The following is an 18,584-nucleotide window of genomic DNA, read 5'->3' as shown; positions in this document are numbered from 1 at the left end:
CTTCTGTAGATTAAGTAGCTTTGTGAGGAACAAGGCACTATCAAAGCTGCCCGGGGTTCATTCACTCCTTAATTCGATAATTAATTCCACAAACATTAATGGAGTTTTTCTCACATTCCAGGCACTATGCTCGGTGCTGAGGGTGGGGGAGAAACAGAAAGATGATAAAGGTCTGGTTCTCACACTCAAAGAGCTCTCAGCCTGGTAAACAGATACTTAATGCACTCAGATTGTCCCCCAAAGAGGCACAGGTACCGGGAGGAGGAGGCAGCTCTGGAGGGCCGGGGTGATAGGCTGGGAGAGGAAGGTCGCGCCTGGCCCAGCAAGCATGAGCAAAGGCCCAGGGAAATGAAAGTGTAGTGCCTTTTGAAGGAGTGGGGAGGATAACTCAGTGTGGCTGGAATCTGTGGTGGGACTGTGAGCTGCGGGGCTGGAGAGGTGGGCAGGGGTCAGATCGTGCAACTGCCTTCCTAGGGGATTCGCCTTTATCCTGGAGGCTGGGGGGAGCCACAGAAGGGTTTTAAGGAGTGGGATGGCATGATTTGTGTTTTAGATTACTTGCCATGGAATCTATATGGTATAGCAGAAGAAGCTTAGATTCTAGCTCTAGATTCTAGATCTGGATCTAGCAGCTGTGTGACCTTGGCCAAGTCTAGGCCTCAGTGTCCTGGCCTGCAAGACAAGAGGACTCTAAGGCCTGTCCCAGCCTTGACATTCTCTGCGTCCATGGCCACTTTCCTCTTTGGCCCCTACACCCTTTGTTTTGTGCGTGTCCATCCACCTCTGGCTGCCTGACCCCTGTCTCCTGGCTGTTCCAACATGGTCAGCAGATGGTGGCGGCTGGAGGGAGAGGGGTGAGTCCTCCAGGAAGAATGTGCACTCCTGACCCCAAAGCTCACTGACTACCTGGAACCTCCTTTTCCAGCCCTGCAGGAACACCTTCCTTTCCCCTGAACCCAGCCCCCCTGGCTCCCCACAGCATACAGCCCTGGGCCCAGCTGTTTCTCTTCAATGAAAAAATTCACTCCTCTGGGCCTAAACCCCCCTTCCACCTGGCCTCCAAGTGACATGAGGCAGCTGATTTGGGGTCGCCGCCGGGTAGCCAGTGACATCTATGTGGAGAGATGTCAGTGCATTTGGCCGATGCAGTCTTTTTCCTCTGCTCTGACCCGAGTTTTAAAAGCTTAGCCTGTCATCATCTATAGTGATTGCCTGGGAGCCCCAGCACTGGCTCTTCCTGCCCAGGGACCCCAGAGCCACTTCCGCAAGGGGCCTTGGAAACAGCTGTGGTGGAAAGACAGGTTTCCCCCCAAGCATCACTTGTTCCGCTACCTTTCCAGCTTCTGTGCTCCAGGTCCTAGAGCTCCTCCACGGTGAAGAACCAGGAGGAGGGGTTGGCTGAGGGTTCTGTTTTCCTAGGTCTTTGATCACAGCTGTTATATTGAAAGTCTTAAACAATGAATTCTAAACAGATAAATATCTGTTTAGTCAGTGGAATGAGGAAATTAAAGGTGACTCAGATTTTTCCCCCCAATTCTAAGTGCTACTTGAATGATTAGACTTGTAGTGGAGTAGTTTTGCTCCATTCTCCTCTCCTTCAGAATATGACATGATATTGTATCTATTCATTCATTCATTATTTATTGAGAGCCTACTGTGTGCCAGGTCCTGTGTGAGGTGATGCGGGCAGAGAGACAAGACTCAGACCCTGCCATGAAGCTGCCCTGAGTCTGGGTGACTGCTTAGTGGGAGCCCAAGGGCTGCAGGATCTCAGAAGCTCCCGCAGAGTTTCATTCAGGCCCTTTATCTGACCATCTTAGGGCCTTTTCTGGAAAACAGAAGTAGTGTAAGAGGAGTGATCCTGCTATAACTGATAGTGGCTGCCTTCTCTGGGCCATGGATCAAATCCTTAAGGTTCTAATTACTGCCCAGCCCAGGGAGACTGGGAGAGGTCTGCATCAAGATAGCAAGTTGGGTTTAGTTTTTGACTGTGTACATCAATGACCTGTAGTTCTGTAATAACTTAGTGTGAATGCATGAAACACTGTCTTTAAACCCAAGTAAAGACTGCTGGAAACCAAAAAGAAAAAAAAAAAGAAAAAGAAGAAATAGTGCAAGAGGGAAGATGTGGGGGAGAAGAGTGAGACGAGGGCAGAGTAGAGAAAACGAGATGGAAGAAAAGCAGCAGCAAACTTTCCCAGGAGAGAGGCGCTCCAGACAGCACACAGTCCCAGCCACAGGCAGCAGGAACCAAAAGGAGGGAAAGTCCACATTCTCTCTCAGCTCTGTCCTGCAAGCTGGGATGTAGACTGGTCACTCCCTGCTTGGTGCCTCAGTTTCCCCATCTGTAAACAAGGCTTTGGACCAGGTGATCTCAGAGATCTGCTTAGAACTAACATTCCATGACCCATGTAGGGCACAGCAGATATGGGGAAGGAGCCCAGATAAAGGCTATTCAAGTAAAAGACATGGTGCTCCTCTGGCTTCTCCCATCTCAACACTGAGAGACACCCACATGGGTCCTGTGGAAGTTCTGCCATCTCCTTGCTTGTAAGAGGTGAATTCTGGCTGCCCTTCCAGCTGAATGCCGGAAGGAGGAAGGTTCTGGGTCTCCATGTTTGCATATTTTTCCAGTGCGGACATAATCTTCTTGGAGTTTCTTAATTTTTTCCCTTTCTGTCAGTAAGGCTACTTGAAGTACTCAAGGTGAAGGACAGCCCTGCTGGCGTACAAGCAGCCTCTGGTGTATTTGCCTGACTCCTTGGCAGGCCTGCCCCAGATGCCCTCAGGCGCTGTCCCATATGCCTGGCCATGGGGCCATGTCAGACCACAACCTGGGGGTCACATTCCAAAGGGCTCTAATGCAGGTCACACTCATCTATCTATAAAGAAGACTTGGAGATATTTTGGCAACACAATGTTAGAAGAATTGGGGTTCCTAGCAATGGGACCTTGGGTAATTGCTTAAATACCCAGCCTCAGTTTTTCTGTCCGTGAGATGGAAGTGGCCTCCCTATCTCCCAGGGATCAAATAGGAAACTGCAAAAAAAAATGCTTCATAAACAGGAAAGCCCTAAACTGACGTCCTGGAAGCAATTAATCAGTAGCAAGCATATTCTGATATCCAACCCTCTCCACCATTACAGCCTCATCTGTGCCGAATAATTCAAGACGCTAAGGGTTAAAGCAGGGCTAGGCTCATGCCTATGATTGTCCATAATTGATGGAATAAACCTTAAAGGAGTGACATATAATTGCAATTAATCCAGACACTGTGACACCGCCTTGTTAAAATAGTGTCTACTAATAATTGCTTTGATCTAGCAAAATGATGCCTATCCATGAGCCTGGCTAAGGGGCTACTAATGGCAACGCTGCACCTCACTCCTCCCGCTGCACCCCACTCCTCCCACTACACAAGGTGGGTGTGGAAGCTGGGAGACATGGGGCAGAAGGGCAGGGAGGGGCCCCAATTCTCTCAGACCCTATAGCAGCAAGGACTATATATATAGGGTGATCATATAATTCACTGTCTAAAGATGGGACACTTTTGAGAGTGTTATGCCAATAATTCCTATTAATATTAATAGTTATGCCAGACAACAGGTATAAAGTGGACTCTCCTGGGCAAACCAGGATGTATTGTCACCCTATGCACCGACTGTTTTAAGCTCATGGAATCCTTGACTGGTAGAGCATTTTTACATTCATTATCAGTCTTCTTCACAGCAACCTTGGAAGGAAGAAAGGATTTTTACTCTCATTTAAGTAGATGTTAAAGACAGTGACAGAGCCAGACAGTCTAGCATAGTCTTTGGCCTGGCTTCCTTGGTGGCTGACTCCATGCAGGTAGAGGACAGCTAGCTGGGACCAGGGAGCTCTGTGGCTGTGGAAGCAAACGGAGCTCAGAGGGAGAGAGGCAGTAAGTCTGGCTTCAGTGGAATGGGATTGAGTGACCCCATCCATGGAGAGCACAGGGTACAGGCCTCAGCAGGGACTTTGCCTGGATCTTCTCCAATCTTGGGCTTAGAATCAGAAGACTTGGGTTTAAAGTCTTGCTCCTCCACTTACTAGCTATGTAATCTTGGAAAATTGTAGAATCAGTCTGTGCCTCAGCTTCCTCATTGTCAAGTGGGGACAATAATAATTCCTTTTTGTGAGGATTAAGTGAGATCCTATATGAAAACGGATGGATAGACTCAGAACCTGTCATGTAATAGGTACTCAGTAAATCCTTGTAGAGCTTGAATCTGGAGAGAGTTCTCAGAAGCAACAGTCTTTAGGGAACCGTGGGGATCCTACTGTCTTGAGATAGCTCTGACTTGAACCAATTAGGGTAGAATGAACTCCTTTCTTGAGTTGGGTCTGCCTCAAGTTCTTGGAGGAAGGAATGGATAAAATAAATATGGAGGAATTGGGAGTCTCCCAACCCCTCTGTGCCAGGGATAATCTACTGTATGTTCAATGTGCTAAGCAGGGGCAGCTAAGGAACCTTCACACCATGAGATTCCTGTGAAACAGGCAGCCCACGCTGGCCTGACCCCACCTTCCTCTAGACTCTCAGATGAGCTTACCTGGACATGGGAGGTGACCTGACTCTTATAGTGCCCCATTGCTGGAGTTGATGGCACCTCAAAGCAAATGGTAGGCAGGCTGGCAACAGTTTGGTGCCAAAGAGCTAGTGAGTGAGTGACAGAGAGAGAGAGAGAGAGAGAGAGAGAGAGAGAGAGAGGGGAGAGTTGTAGAGTACCATGTTTGGCTTATTAATAGTCTGTGTTTGGCCTCCACCATTTCTATCAACATCGTCCATCACATCCAAACAATTGAAAAGCTTTTGCCAAATGGTGAGGAAACTGACGGCTGTGCTGAGTTTCTGAAAAACAGTATTTCCACTTCTTATGCAGCACTGAAATGCCAATAGTTCCATGCCAACTAGTTATTTTTCCAGACCATTTCCCTTTATTTATGTTTAAGCTTTTGTATTTTTAAGCAAAAAGAAGATGGAGACCTGGCATAGGTAATTATTATTTCTCCTGATTTGCCCTTGAACAAGCTATAGAAGAAAGGTTCATTACCCAAACCTGCGGAGGGATGGAGCAAGCACTAAGACAGGGCCCTGCCCCTTTCAGGAGTGGTTGGGCTGATAGATGGGCAGAATGGGGACATGGGAAAAACCTAGCCCAAACCTTGGAAGACTTAGGGCAATAGTAGCCCTTTCTGTTACTGATGTGTGTCCTTGGGTAGGATGGGGTCCCTCGCTGGGCCTCGATTTCCTTACCTGTGAAATGGGAGGGTTGGACTAGGTGGCCTAGAAGGCGCCTGCCCACTAAGTATGAGTGTTGGGTGGGTGGGGGACTCTCTGTCTCATGCTTGTTGGCAAGACCACAGGAGTGGAGGTGATGCTGCCTCGCAATGCTGGAAACTCCAGGAAGCCTGGAGACATGGCTGGGAAACACGATGGGGCTGTTCTTCATCTGGGAAACTCCAGAACAGCCTTCAGAGATGTCTGTGGAGCCTGCCAGGAGGTTTTTTTTTTTTTTTTTTTTTTCCACAACATGTCATTTCTGGGTGTCTTAAAATTTTTCACTTGGCCCAAACATTGCCAGGCTTGGGGGATGATTTTGCCCAGTGTGGGGATGGAAATGGGTTTGCCTCTGGGCACTAGGTTGGGAGTGGCAGGTTTTCTCGACCTTGGAATTCTCTCATGAGGTCAGAAGGTACAGGTGAGGCTATAATGTTGCTTCTGCCACCACAGCAGCATCTGCAGACAGGGGCATGGGCTGGAGGGACAAAAGAGGGAAGGCAGATTGGAGAGAGTGATGAGGTTGAGACAGGAGTCTGTAGGCCTTGCTTTGCACCTTTAAAACATGCCTCTCTGTGGCTATCAGGTGGTGCAAATCAACATTCTTATTTCAAGTTATGGCCATCTGAAGATGAGCTTATCCAGTTCCTTGTACTCGGTTGACCACAGTTCCTGCAGAGAATCTGAGTGTCTGGTGTGTGTCTCATCCATGCATGGCTGGGGCAGGATGGGCAGAGGAGAACCAAGGCCTGGGACAAACTGGGCTGGGGTGGTTCTGTTCTAGTGGGGAACTTAGTCTAGCTGGAAACACTCATAGCTTTCTGCAGAGCCAAGTGATTTCCTGCTGTTTTATTGGTTGGGGAGGAGGAGGGGTGGCAGGCAGATAGATTTAAATGAGAAAATAAAACTACTTCAAAGCAAGCCATTCAGAAAGTACATTTATTTATTTCAAATATTCTAGAACATTTAAGAAAATGGGGCCCTCTGCAATCTGGATGAAATGTGGAGACATGGCCTTGGCAAGGGGAGCAGTGAATATTTGCAAGGACAACCCCTCATTGTGATAGCAAATGGAGCAGCCTTCAGTCAGGGCTCGGCCACACCTGGAGGGTGAATAAAGGTTAAATGACTCACTATAACTCTGCACCCTCAGGCTACCAGGATGGATATTGGGGCTAGGACAAGAGACCTTCATTCTGTGTCTCTTGGAGATGAAGGAAGGTGTGGTTGGGACCTTCAGGACCCGATGTATAGTGGCAGGTATGCATTCATCAAAGCTGGAGAAGGGGCTTTTTGACACCGGAAGAGTAATGTGATTGCTGACTGGCCAGGAGCACTCACTCAGAGGAGAATGAAAGGTAATCAGGAGCCGATTGTTTACTGGAAAAGGAAGCAGAATGATTAGGTGCAGGTTAGACTTCCAGGATAGGGATTCAGGCTTTTGGAAAACAGACAAATTCAGGGACTGGTTGTCATATTTCCATAAATAGGAAAAACAGGGTGGGCAGGGCTGCCTGACCCTGTGAGCACAGACTTGAGAGCCCCAACATCTGGGTCTAAAGTTTGTGCCAACACAGGCTGCTGTATGATTGGGGGCAAGCCGGCCTCGCTAGGCCTCAATGTCTTCATGTCCAGTGAAGGGTGAGGGACCAGCTGATCTCCAAGGGCACCTCCTGGCCTGGAGTTCTGCACTTTTATGAGCCCAGGGAGGGGATCACTTGGTGAGGACATTGTGATAGGCACAAAGTCAGAGCAGGGCTTCATAGAGGCATTTGTTTGTTTAGCTTTATTGGGGCCAAGCACCTGACAAAGCTGAAGGCAGATCTCTGAAAAAGTCAGAGCCATCCAAAGTAGAGTCTCTCAAAGGCTTTCTTGAGAGGAATTGAGTTCCCAGTCCCGGGAGATAATCGAGCAGAGACTGAATGACCACGTGCCAGGAATCTTACTCAGGAGAGTCATGGGCAATTGAACTAGTTGGCTTTTAAGTTTCCTTCCAAATCCAAGATTCCGGGACTCCATTGCTTGTGTGTTCGATGTCTGAAGCATATGATGGCAGCCCCAGCCTCTGGGCTTCTTTTTGTGCCCTAGAGCAGCATTTCTCATTTCTGGCCTGTACATTAGAATCATTGAGATCTTTTCTAAAGAGCTAGTGCCCAGGCTTCACCTGCAGAGCTTCTGATTTAATTGTTCTGGGGTGGGTCCAAGGTTCCTCAGTTGTAGAAGGACCTGGACTATTGGTGCCTTGTGGAGGCATCTCACCTCCATATTCTCTGTTGGGGCAAGGAGATATAAGCCCCCTCTGGTTTCATCCTGCCTCTATATAGAGCTCAAAATTTGAGGCTGTATTTATCATTCCACATTCATTCACCCAACAAACATTTAAGTTCTTGCTTTGTGTCTGGATGAGTCCTAGATGGGCCAGCTTTTGGCTACCTTAAGAGCAGCAAGCACTAAACTCCCTTTAAAAAGTGCTCATCATGTGTATTTCCACCTCTCACACTTAGCACAGTGCCTGGCACATGCCAAGTATATAATAAAAAATTTGGTTGAATCGCATGGAATCTTTGCCAATATTGTAAGTGGGACAGGAAAATAAATTATTAGCAAGCATGCAGTAGAGAATTCATGATATGCCAGTTCCCTTCTGCCCAGACTTTGTAAAGGAAACCATCTCCTTAATTGGAATTATGTTTGTGGCCTGAAGGGGTGACCCGTCCAATTTGATATTTTGGGAGCATGGTCTCCTAAATGACCTTTTCCTGCCTTCCTTAGGGCATCTCACAGTGAGAGAGCTGGGGTTTAGGGAGGATCATTTCCTCTTAATTGGCGTCCTGGTCATCACGCTGGCTTCACTAAACATTACCAGGCCAGCCTCTGCTCAGACCTGAATGCCCTTGTTATTAACTACATGATGCTCCTCAGACATCAGGTTCCAACTACTTCTGGTAGTGACAAGTGGATGGCCAGAGAAATGCCCCAGTTTGCCCTGACTTTATGAGTTTTATTCTGAGACCACTGGCTTCCTTCACTCCACGAGCGTTTCCTGATTACCCTTCCCATGCCAGGCCCGGCCTGGGCCTGACTTGCAGAGGCGGCACAGGCGCTGGCCCTGACCTCAGGCTGGTCACCATCTATCATGCCACTAAGTGGCCAAGGTTTAATGGTGGCACAACTGGGGCCTTGCCAGGGAGCTACTGAGATAGGGATTAGTCCCACCAGGAAGGCTGGGCCTGGAAGGGTGATGTTCAGATGTCCCGTCTGTCCTGAGATTCCCTCCAGACCTGCCAGTGGAGGAGCACAGATCTTTGAGTCAGACTTGACCAGGCTGGAATCTAGCCTCCATCTCTTCCTTGCCTGGGGAATGTGGGCAAATGCCTGGACCTCCCTCGGCTCAGACCCCTCATCTCTAGCATGGGGCCATGGAGTTGTTCTAAGGATCTAATGCAGTTAGCACAGTGTTTGGCCCATGGTAAGTGCACAGCAGGAGTTAGCTGTTATTTTCATTGTCTCCCTTTAGTTTTCATGAATTTGGAAATTCAGAACAGAAATGTCTGCCTGCTTGATACGTCTCAAAATTTTTCTCCATTCAAGTATTCAATATTCAACTAGTATTTACTGACATGCTATGTGCTGGACTTATACATGTACTGGGTTCTAGGGATGGGGAGGTAGGGGTGAACAAATGAAATGTAAAAGTGCTACCCTCTGGGGCCGGCCCATGGCTCACTTGGGAGAGCGTGGTGCTGACAACACCAAGTCAAGGGTTAAAATCCCCTTACCGGTCATCTTTTTTAAAAAAGTGCTACCCCCTCTGGGGCTTACATTCTGGAGGAGGTGAGAGACAGTGAACATCAGAGAGTAAAATGGGGTTAGATGGTGAAAGTGCACTGGTCGCCCCAGCTGGGACAGTGCTGACAGGGGGACACAGGGAGTAGTCAGCCCCAGGAAGGGTGTGGGGTTCAGGGCAGGCTGGTGGGTTCTTGTTGCTGAGGTTACCTGTGTAATATTTAGGCAGGTAACAGCACCCAGCTTAGATGGTGGGGTGAAGACCTCAGTCAAGGATCGAGGCTGAGGAGGGCACAGAGGGACTGAGGACGGGGCTCTGCGAGACCATCTGCTCATGAGCCTAGGTCAGATCTCTTCCCCACATTGGTCAGCTGGCTCATAATGACCCTGCTGGTGTCTGGGACTGAGAGGAGAATGTGGGTGATTTGGCCTCAGCTCTCTGCCCACTGGGAATATGCCTCGAGCACTCTCCAGCTGTGGGCTTGGGAGGTGAGCCCAAATGGAAGCTCCATGTAAGAAGGTGACTCAGATGTCAAAAAGGCAGCAGTGAGGGTTAGCCCCACTCCAGCCCCTGGGACTTGTGGTACAGAATGCCCTTGCCACCACAGGCTTGGGAAAATAGGAAAGGGGCCTGAAGCTTGGCTTCTAGTGTCTAGGCTTGAAACTCAGTGTGGTGGACACTGGGCAGGGAAAAGTCTCCCACAATCCTAGTCTGCACGGTCCAAGCTGAGAATCTGTGTCCTCAGGAAATAGCACCTTTGAGGAGCAGGCACTCTCTGACGCTCCCTTTGCCCTTGGGCTGGTCTGAAAGCTTCACCTCATATATAGGATGTATGGTCAGGTTTAGCTGCCTCTCCAGGGTCACCTCCTTGGGTCCTTGCCATGCCCTGGTCATTCAAGGCCAAAGGAACCACTTGCAGTTCTTCTCTCTCAGGGTGGGCCTCCTGCCCATTTCTGACTGTCCCAGCCTGGCTTGTCCTGCTCCTTACCTGCTCCTTCATCTGCCTGTCTTTTCTTGACCTGGTACTGTGGGCAGGACTGAAAGCTCAGAGAGGGTGTCCAGTGGGGAGAGGCATGGGTTATAAGGGCGAGGGGGTGTTGATGGTGCAGAGGAAGCCCTTGGGATGAGCTCCTGGGAGCTTTTGGGTGGGATTCAGGCTCAGCAGGTTGGAGTTGGAGGGGGTAGGGAATTTCTGGCATTTTGCAAGTGCCCAGCACAGTGCCTGGGCTTAGTAAGTACTCAGTAAATATCTGTTGTGTGAATGGATGAGTGAATGGATGTTTGGCCTGCCACAGACTGCCAAAGGGTCTTTCTGACATTCCTGGGGGTATCTTTGTAAATTGCTGCAACCATAAAGAGCTGATATTGGAGGTACAGGTGTGGAACAGCTGAGTTTACCTGTTCTGACATCTGTGTGGCAAGAGAAAGGGTATTTGGCTACAAGAGAACATGAGCTTTTCTTTGTATGAGAAAAGAATGAGGTTTTTTCATGTGCATTATTTCATCTCACCCACCAACACCTGTGAGTAAAGTGAGGGCAGTCCTGGTGTGCAAAGAAAGAACCCAAGGCCCAGAGAGGTTAAGGGACTGGTCCAGTGTCACACAGCTAGTAAGTGGCAAAGATGTGACTTGAATTCTGGCTTTTGGTTCCAAATCCCATGTTATTTAGAAAGAGACAATGAAAATTTTCTGTTAGCCCCCAGGGCTAAAAATAGGAGCCTTATCTTGTTCTGTTTGAGAAGATGACGTGAATGGGTTTGGCTGACCATTTCACGCCCACAATTTCATCATGTATAGAAATGCCTGGGAAAAGAAAATATCTAAAAAAAAAAAAAAGTTTGAAGTGTCCCTATGACCTGTGTGTGTGTCATGGCCAGTGTGTGCCTGGTGCCATAGGCCATTAGGCTCAGCTGAACTTCTGAGAGTCTCATTCTACCAGGGAACTGAGGCCTAGAAGAGTGAAGTGATGTGTCCAGGGCCAGGCAGTTGCCGTGGAGGAGGCCCACACCCTGCCTCCCCGATGCTGGGCCCAGGGCCTCTCCATCAGTGCTCTTTTGCTTATGAAGCATCTGGGGTCTTGAACTTCTCCCTCTCAGGCCTATCAGAGACCCAGGTGCCCTCTGAGGCCACCATCCCATTGTGACAGCATCTCTTGCTTCCCCTGCTCTGAGATTGGATAGTCCAAGGATGCAGAGGGTCTGAATGACTCCATTCTGACGAGATCGGGCGCGTTCAGGGTGGTATGGCCGTAGACTGAATGACTCCATTCTGGACCATGAGTGATCAAGATAGGATTCTGGGCTGACTTCTGGTAGGAGCCAGGCTGGGAAGTCACTCTGAGGATGCCGGGAGGGCCAATGACCATAATTAAATCAGGCAGCACTACCTGGAGGAGTCTGAGCCGAGATATGAGGGTGAGGGTGAAAAAAAAGAACGAGAAAGGGGCAGGAAGAGGGCAGAGGAAGGAAGAAGGCTGCGGCTCGGTGCTGATGCAGATGCAGCAGGTCGACGAAAGGAGCCGGGTCTCCCTGGAGAACAGCAACCGGGAATGCGGGCTTCCCTGCCAGTGGAGGAAAGGATGGTTTAATCTGCATAGCATTAATTAGCAAGAGTGTCTAATTAGGACAACCATTACAGAGCCACCGTGTTAAGCCTATGCTGAATATCAATTAATTCTGGAGCCTTTCCATGAAATTGAAGGAAAAGTTGACCTTATTAAACAGAAAAGATTTCTAAATCAATTATTTCCCAAATTGAATGCACAAAACGCAGTCATGTCAGAGAGGCACATCAGACCTTAATTCAGTAAATACAGACTCTAGATATTATCACCTCTTTCCCTTTGGGGGTTCCAGCCAGTGACAGAAATCATGAATGGATCACATACACGCACACACACACACATTGGGGGAAACAGCTTGGTTGGGGAAGGAGCCTGCACACCCTTTTCTCAGTTAAGCTAATATTTCACTTCAGTTCAGTCCCCCTCCAGGACTCTGCCTGCAAGCATAGTTTTCTGTTTTTTTCAATGTTCCAAATAATAAAACACATTTAGAACTTCAAAGTCTCTGGGAAGATCTACTGTAATCATTACAATTCTGGCTGTCTTTGCAAGCTACAAGGCAGGCCAAGAGAGCAATTTATATGGCTGGCTCAGAAGCCAGGGAACACACTCCATCATACTCCACACAGCCTCGGGGGAGGAAGGGCTGGAGCAGCTCTGAGAAGCCTCAGTGCAGAAACTGGAAGGCCGGCAAGGCAGGTGGGGGTGTCAGTGCACAGGCAGGGCACGGACCCTGGAGGAGTACAGTCTGGCTTCTTCAAATTTTGACTTTGCCGTTTGTTGGCCATGCCCTTGGACAAATTGCCTAACTTCCCAGAGCCTCAGTTTCCTCCTCTGTAAAAGTGGGTGATGGTACCCTCCTTGCGTGTTAGGCCCTTATAGCGGTGCTTTTATTACAGATTATAGTCATCAACGAGAAATTGCAGATCTGTAAAGGGCTGGCTCCTGGCTGGAGCAGACAGCAACCACATGGATGGGGGCATCTCTCAGGAATGCAGTTCAACCTTCTATCCTGCTAGGAATCTCCTCTGTAGACCCCTGATGGGTGTAGCCAGACTCTACCAAGATGACAGGAGCTTATTATCTCACACAGGAGCCTAGGTCAAGGGGAAGCATTGTATATAGAAAAATCTGAAATATAGCTAAAATCTGGGCTATCTGTGTGACTTTGGAAAAGTCACCTCATTTCTTCAATTTTCAGTTTTTTCATAAGATGGAGTAAAATGGAGACACTATGACCTTGTATTTAGGGTAAGGATTTGAGGTACAGTGTGTAAGAGGCCTGTTCTGGGAGCTGGCACATAATCAATACTCAATAAATGTTAGGTAAAAATAAAAGTATTATTGTTAAGCAGATTCAAGAAATACTTATTAAGTACCTATTGTATTCAGAGCATCAAATAGGTTATGGGAGTATACTTGTATGGTGTAAATGTATTATCCTATGGATTCTGGTAGATTAAGAACCAAACGAAGCAATAAGGGCGTCTGGGGTGGGTGTGAGTCCCTTTACCCAGCCCCAGGGTCACAAAGGACCCTGTTCCCACTCAGCAGTACATTTTACAGCATGATAACAAGAAATGGGCATCGAGGAAATGGAATGGTGTTTAGAAGACTGGAGCCCGTGTCCTTTATCCCCGTCAGAGGGGAGGGCTGGCAGCTGGCGTGTTTTCCTGCAGCCACCCACGGCGGGCTGCTTGCTACGTCACAAACAAAGACAAAGTGCAGCATCTACGTGTGCGCCTCTGCCCAGAAGTCCAGGGCTCAGGTTAAAAAAACACAGAACTTTTCCGATTATAAAAACAGTGTGTCCTCACTGTAAAAATTTTGAGGAGAAAAGAAAAACAATAATAAGAAAAATACACCAGTACCTTGGGATATTTGATATATTTTCACAGTCTTTTTCTACATTAGAAAAGTAACAAAAAGTTTTAATCATATACAGTTTGGGGTCTGTGTTTTCCACATCATATTATAATATTATCATCAACTTTTCTCCATTTCTTCAAATTATTCTCTACAGAGTTGCTTTTTAGTGCCTGCATAGTGTTCCATCACTAGCTGATCTCAAATTTAGTTAACCACTCGAATATTTTTGGGCATTTAGGAATAAATGACTTTTTAAAATGACTCTCATTAAATGGGATATAATTTCTAAGCATTCCTGTGTGTTAAGAATTATTACTCTGTTGTCGAAAAGTTCTGAGTCACAGGGGAGAAGGGTTGACCAGTTGACCACAGGACTCCCTCCCAGCTCCAAGAATCCCTTTTCAGCCCAAGGATGGGAGTGAGCAGGGGCACAGCGGGTGTGGCAAGCACCCTGCCATGTGGTGTGTGGCAGCTAATTAGCCAGCTTCGTGTTGCAGCCTCACCCAAAGAACCATTTCAATTTCAAGCTTCATAGGAGTTCGGGTAGCAAAGCAAAGATTATAATTCAACATTTTAACAAATAGAAAATATTTCCAGTCCAGCCAGACTTCTTTGACATGTTTTCCAGCTATTAAAAATGGTCGATGGTCTATCTTCTTATTGACATGCGATGGCAAATGCAAGGAAATCTGTAAAGTACTGAGAGTCCCTGTTGATCCAGTGCACAGCGCGGTCTCCCCCTGGGGCGGAAGCTGGCCAAAGAGGTTGTACCGGCCAAAGCCAAGAAACAGGTGGGAGTTGCCTCTTCATGTAAAGGCTTCGAGTTTTAGGCTCAGAGGAGACAGCATCTGGTCCCTTTCCCTTCACCTCTTCCTCTAGAAATGATGGAAATAGGCTTGGATTCTGATTTCAGTTCATTTCTGCCAAAAGAAATAAATTAGAGGTTGAAATGTGCAGCTGATCCCAACCCTTCCGGGGGAGGCATGATGCTCCCCAGATGCTTTCAGACCCCTTTGAGAAGAATGTTATGGTCATTTCTGGCTGGAAAACATTGTGAGCTGTCCCCAGTTCATTCCCGTAGGGAGCTTTGTCTTATCCTAAAACGGTCTGTGAGCTCCTGAATTCACTGCCTGCTCTCTTCAGCCCCGTTTAGGTCTTGTGGTTGGGGTAGTGTTTCAGGCATCAAGTGGTGCTTTTAAAGATCAAAACCTTCTTGAGGGCCGATCCGTGTTCTGTTTTTCTTTGTGCTCACATCAGACCAGCACAGCACCAGCCCCTCGTTAGACACCCCATCTATATGTGCTGAGTAAATAATCGTGGCACGGTCTTTATTGAACTATAGAACATGGAAGAGGCTAAAGAAAAACTGGCTTATGTTTAGACCATCTTGTGAGTAGCACAGAATGGAGACCTTTCCCCACAACTGGACCACCTCATAAAGTACAGAAAGTCAGAGTTGGTATATAAGTCAGACCGAAGCTTCTAGCAGGCCAGGGCCCTCTTTGTATATCCTACAGTATCTAGCACACGGTTGGATTTCCAGTAGGGCTCAACAAATGAGAAGTGGTTGAGATTGTTGTGAAAGAGTGAATGAATAAACGCATGAGTTACTTCATTAGTTCTCCTGTATTTCCTTACTGTTAACTCCTGCCTGGCACAAAGTGGGCCTCAACAACGGCATCAAAGAAATGAACAGGGAGATTGATAGACACCAGGGAGAGCTGCTTTTATCCCATCTCAGCCCACAGAGGGTGGATTGAGAGCATGGACTTGGGCGATTGGAAGTCCTGGGTTCAAATCCCAAACCCTCCTCTTACTCTTGTGGTTGCCACATTAGACACTACCACCAGCCCGCAGCTCTCGGCCACCTCTCACATCCGCCTCTGAAAGCTTTCTCTGACCTGTCCATAGGGATCTCTCCTTCCCTTGAGCTCCCCTAGCTCTACTGTAGGTTTCACATGGCAATTAATCATGTTTTACCTTTGAAATACTTTCCATTGCTGTCTTAAGCTATCATTTAGGTCTTTTAAAAGGGGCATTTCACATGTTTCTACTGTTTCCCATTGGAGAGAGGGCCTGAGGGCTTGTGGGCAGAGCTCTGGACTGGCAGTCAGAGGCCCTGGCTTTGAACTCCGGCACAAGCCACATACTCCACTGAGCTCCCAATTATAATGTCTATAAAGTTGGGATTAAGTTCAAGTGCTGTTGTGAGGATGGCTGAGAACAAATATGTGAAATTGCCTTGTAAACTGTAAGGTGCTGTACAGAAATCGGGCATCCTTCTCGTTACCTGCTCTTTAAGGACACGCTTCTTACATGGTGCGCACCTCTCAGGACTGAGCACAGGGCCACCGCACAGTAAGTGCCACCTGATTTCATCTGCAGCCTTTGCGCAGGGCTGTGCTCCCATCTCCCCTGGGGAGCCTTCTCTGCTTCCGGGCTTCCAAATACCCAGGAGCACACCAAGGCCCAACCCAGAGCTGATGTGAAGTAAACAATAATAGTAGCTAACACATGGCCCACACTGTCCTAGGCACTTTATGTATACTAACTCCTTTATTTTCCCCAACAGCCCCTTGAGTAGGTACTAATATTATCCCCACGTGACACATGAGGCAGCCTAAATTCTCATAGCTCTAAGTGGCTGTGTCAGGGTTTGGACCCAGCAGTCTGGCCTTGGAGCTCATGCTTCTAACCCCACACTACAAGTTCTCTAAGCTGTCCTGGGGCTGGAAGGCTGCAGTGCAGGTCATGTGTTCCTGAGCTCACCCCTCTTCTCTCTGCATTAGCTCCTCGGCCCCTGCTACCCTCCCCTGCCCTCAGCCTAAGCCAGGAGGTGAGAGCATCTGCCAGGACGTCCTAATTCATTCCTGAAAGTACTGTGCATTGTCAGAGATGGAAGGGCCCTCAGAAATCCTCTGGTTCAGCTTTATGAAGAGAGAACAGAGGCTCAAGCTGGCACAATATTGATTCCCAAACCACATAGAAGTGGCACAAAACAGAATTATGTTCATATGACTTATGAACATGGAGGCAAAAATTCTAAATAACACATTGGCAAACTGCATCTAGCCATGTATAACAAACATAATACATCATGCCCAAGTAGGGCTCATCCCAGGAAAGCAAATATGATTTAACCCTAGAAAACAGAGGCTCAGAGCGGGCAGCTGCTGGGGCCGAGCCAGCCCAGGCCCAGGCCCAGGCTCTTTTGTGGCTCAGGCTAAATTTGTGTTCTTCCCTGCTCCCTGGAGGCGCTTGTGACAGTCCCTCCTTTATCCCCACTCTCCCGCTTTATGCAGCCTCAGAGGACAGTGAGATGCTCCTTTCCTGGCCCTCCCTAATTCTCTCTTTCCATTTCTCCTGTAGGATTCCATGTTCTCATTGGCCCTGAAATGCCTTATCAGCCTGTCTACCATCATCCTTTTGGGTTTGATCATCGCCTATCACACACGTGAAGTCCAGGTAGGTGCCCCATCCTCACCTCTTTGCACAGCGGCTGATCCTTTTGCCTTGCCCCGGGCTGAGCCCATCCCCACCCCGAAAACCCACCCCCTAAGCAGCTACTCGGGCAATTTTATAAGACGGTTGTTCAAGATCGTGGCTCTTCTCCTCCTGTTTGTACTCTAATGGGAGAAGGAAATGTGAGACTGCCCTGTGGCTTTAGAACAACTGTGACATTATCTTCATCTGGGGATCCCAGAGGCAAACATATGGCTTCATGATTAGGGGGCCATCCTGCTCAGCACCCTCATTTAGCACCATTGTACCGTGAGAGCCCCTGATGAGCTGCCTTGTCTTTTATGTCTCTTGGTGGATCCTTTCTAAACTTGAGCCACAGAAGCAATCCCCACAACACACACACTGCACCAAACACCACTGGCGAGTCTATGTTTCAAAATGGTGTAGACTTTACTCCTTCTGGATGCCAAGCTGGGAGGTGTCATCTTCTAGATAGAATAGAAGTCTGATGTGGCCTAGGAGGCCTCTGTTTCTTGCTGCCTAGGAGTGACTTGGCATCCAAAGCAATATTGGCCAGGCCTCTGGTTTGGCTGACATAGGGAGGATGGTTCAACCAGGGCTGGGAGGGTCAGATGGGAGTGAACAGATCTGAGGCATATTCTTATGACAACAAGGCTCCCCCATCACCCAGCCCTTCAGGCTGTCCTGCTCCACTGTGGACCTGGGTAGTTCTAAAATATCCAGATGTTTTCTCTCACGTGCATGTGAATCTGGAAACCATCCTGGACCTTTGGCTGGAGAAGCACAGACAGATTCACATCTGGGCAGCAGGCAAAAGGCTGACGAAGAGCAGAACTTGGAGTCAGAAAAACTGGGGTCAAACCTCGGTCACAACCTTTTCTCTTGGTGTGTCTTTGGCCAGCCCTGTGACCCTTCTGGGTCTTGGTCTCCTCATCTAGAGCATGGGACCTTTAGTCCAACTTTGCTGGGCTGTGGTGAGGATGGAATGGGAGTGTATGGGAGAGAGCTCTGTAAAACGCTACTCAGTGACACTGTTCAAATCCAGTCCCTTTTGTTACTCAGCATTTTCAGAGCGAGCAGCTGCACAGATGCAGGTGTGAGCACCACCTCCTCCTGTAGAGTGGCTCTGCTTTCCAGCCCAGTGGCAGGGCTGCTGCAGGTAGCTGGGATGCAGAGGCCTTGGCTCCAGCCACCTTGGCAGGGCTTCAGTCTATCAATGACCAGAGGACACTAATCGGGACACTGGGACTCTCCAGCCTCTTCAGGGTCGCAGCTGCTCACACAGAGGCTGTGCTTTGAAGGCTGAGAATCCCAAATGCCACCAGGCAGCTTCCTTCACAGCAACTGGATGAACTGGATGAAGCTGGTGGACTTTAACCCAGACCATTGTCCTGTCAACTCCAGAAAGGATCCAGGAGTGTAGGAAGGGAGGAACAAAGCCAAGGAACCAAGATAGGACAGGAGTTGACAGTCTGGGCTTTAGGCCAGGTTTCACCACCCAAAACCAGCTGTGTGACCCAGGTAGTTTCTCAAGCCATGGGAGTCCCCCTGTCCTCCTGTGGAGGGAGTCTATAGTACTA

The 18,584-nt window shown here is 48.4% G+C and overlaps 1 protein-coding gene across 4 annotated transcripts in view; it reads left to right on the top strand.

Annotated features, from left to right (window-relative positions):
- Positions 1-18,584, top strand: part of KCNN3 (potassium calcium-activated channel subfamily N member 3) — a 158,341-nt gene that overhangs the window by 27,866 nt on the left and 111,891 nt on the right. For all 4 annotated transcript variants that reach the window (XM_063104856.1, XM_063104855.1, XM_063104854.1 and 1 more), the window contains exon 2: positions 16,891-16,986. In XM_063104856.1, the coding sequence (XP_062960926.1) occupies positions 16,897-16,986 (90 nt within the window). In that variant the 5' untranslated portion in view covers positions 16,891-16,896. The remainder of the gene's footprint in view (positions 1-16,890; positions 16,987-18,584) is intronic.

The sequence above is a fragment of the Cynocephalus volans genome, chromosome 8 (genome assembly GCF_027409185.1).
Source record: "Cynocephalus volans isolate mCynVol1 chromosome 8, mCynVol1.pri, whole genome shotgun sequence".
NCBI lineage: Eukaryota > Metazoa > Chordata > Mammalia > Dermoptera > Cynocephalidae > Cynocephalus > Cynocephalus volans.
This window is presented reverse-complemented; position numbering and strand designations above follow the sequence as displayed.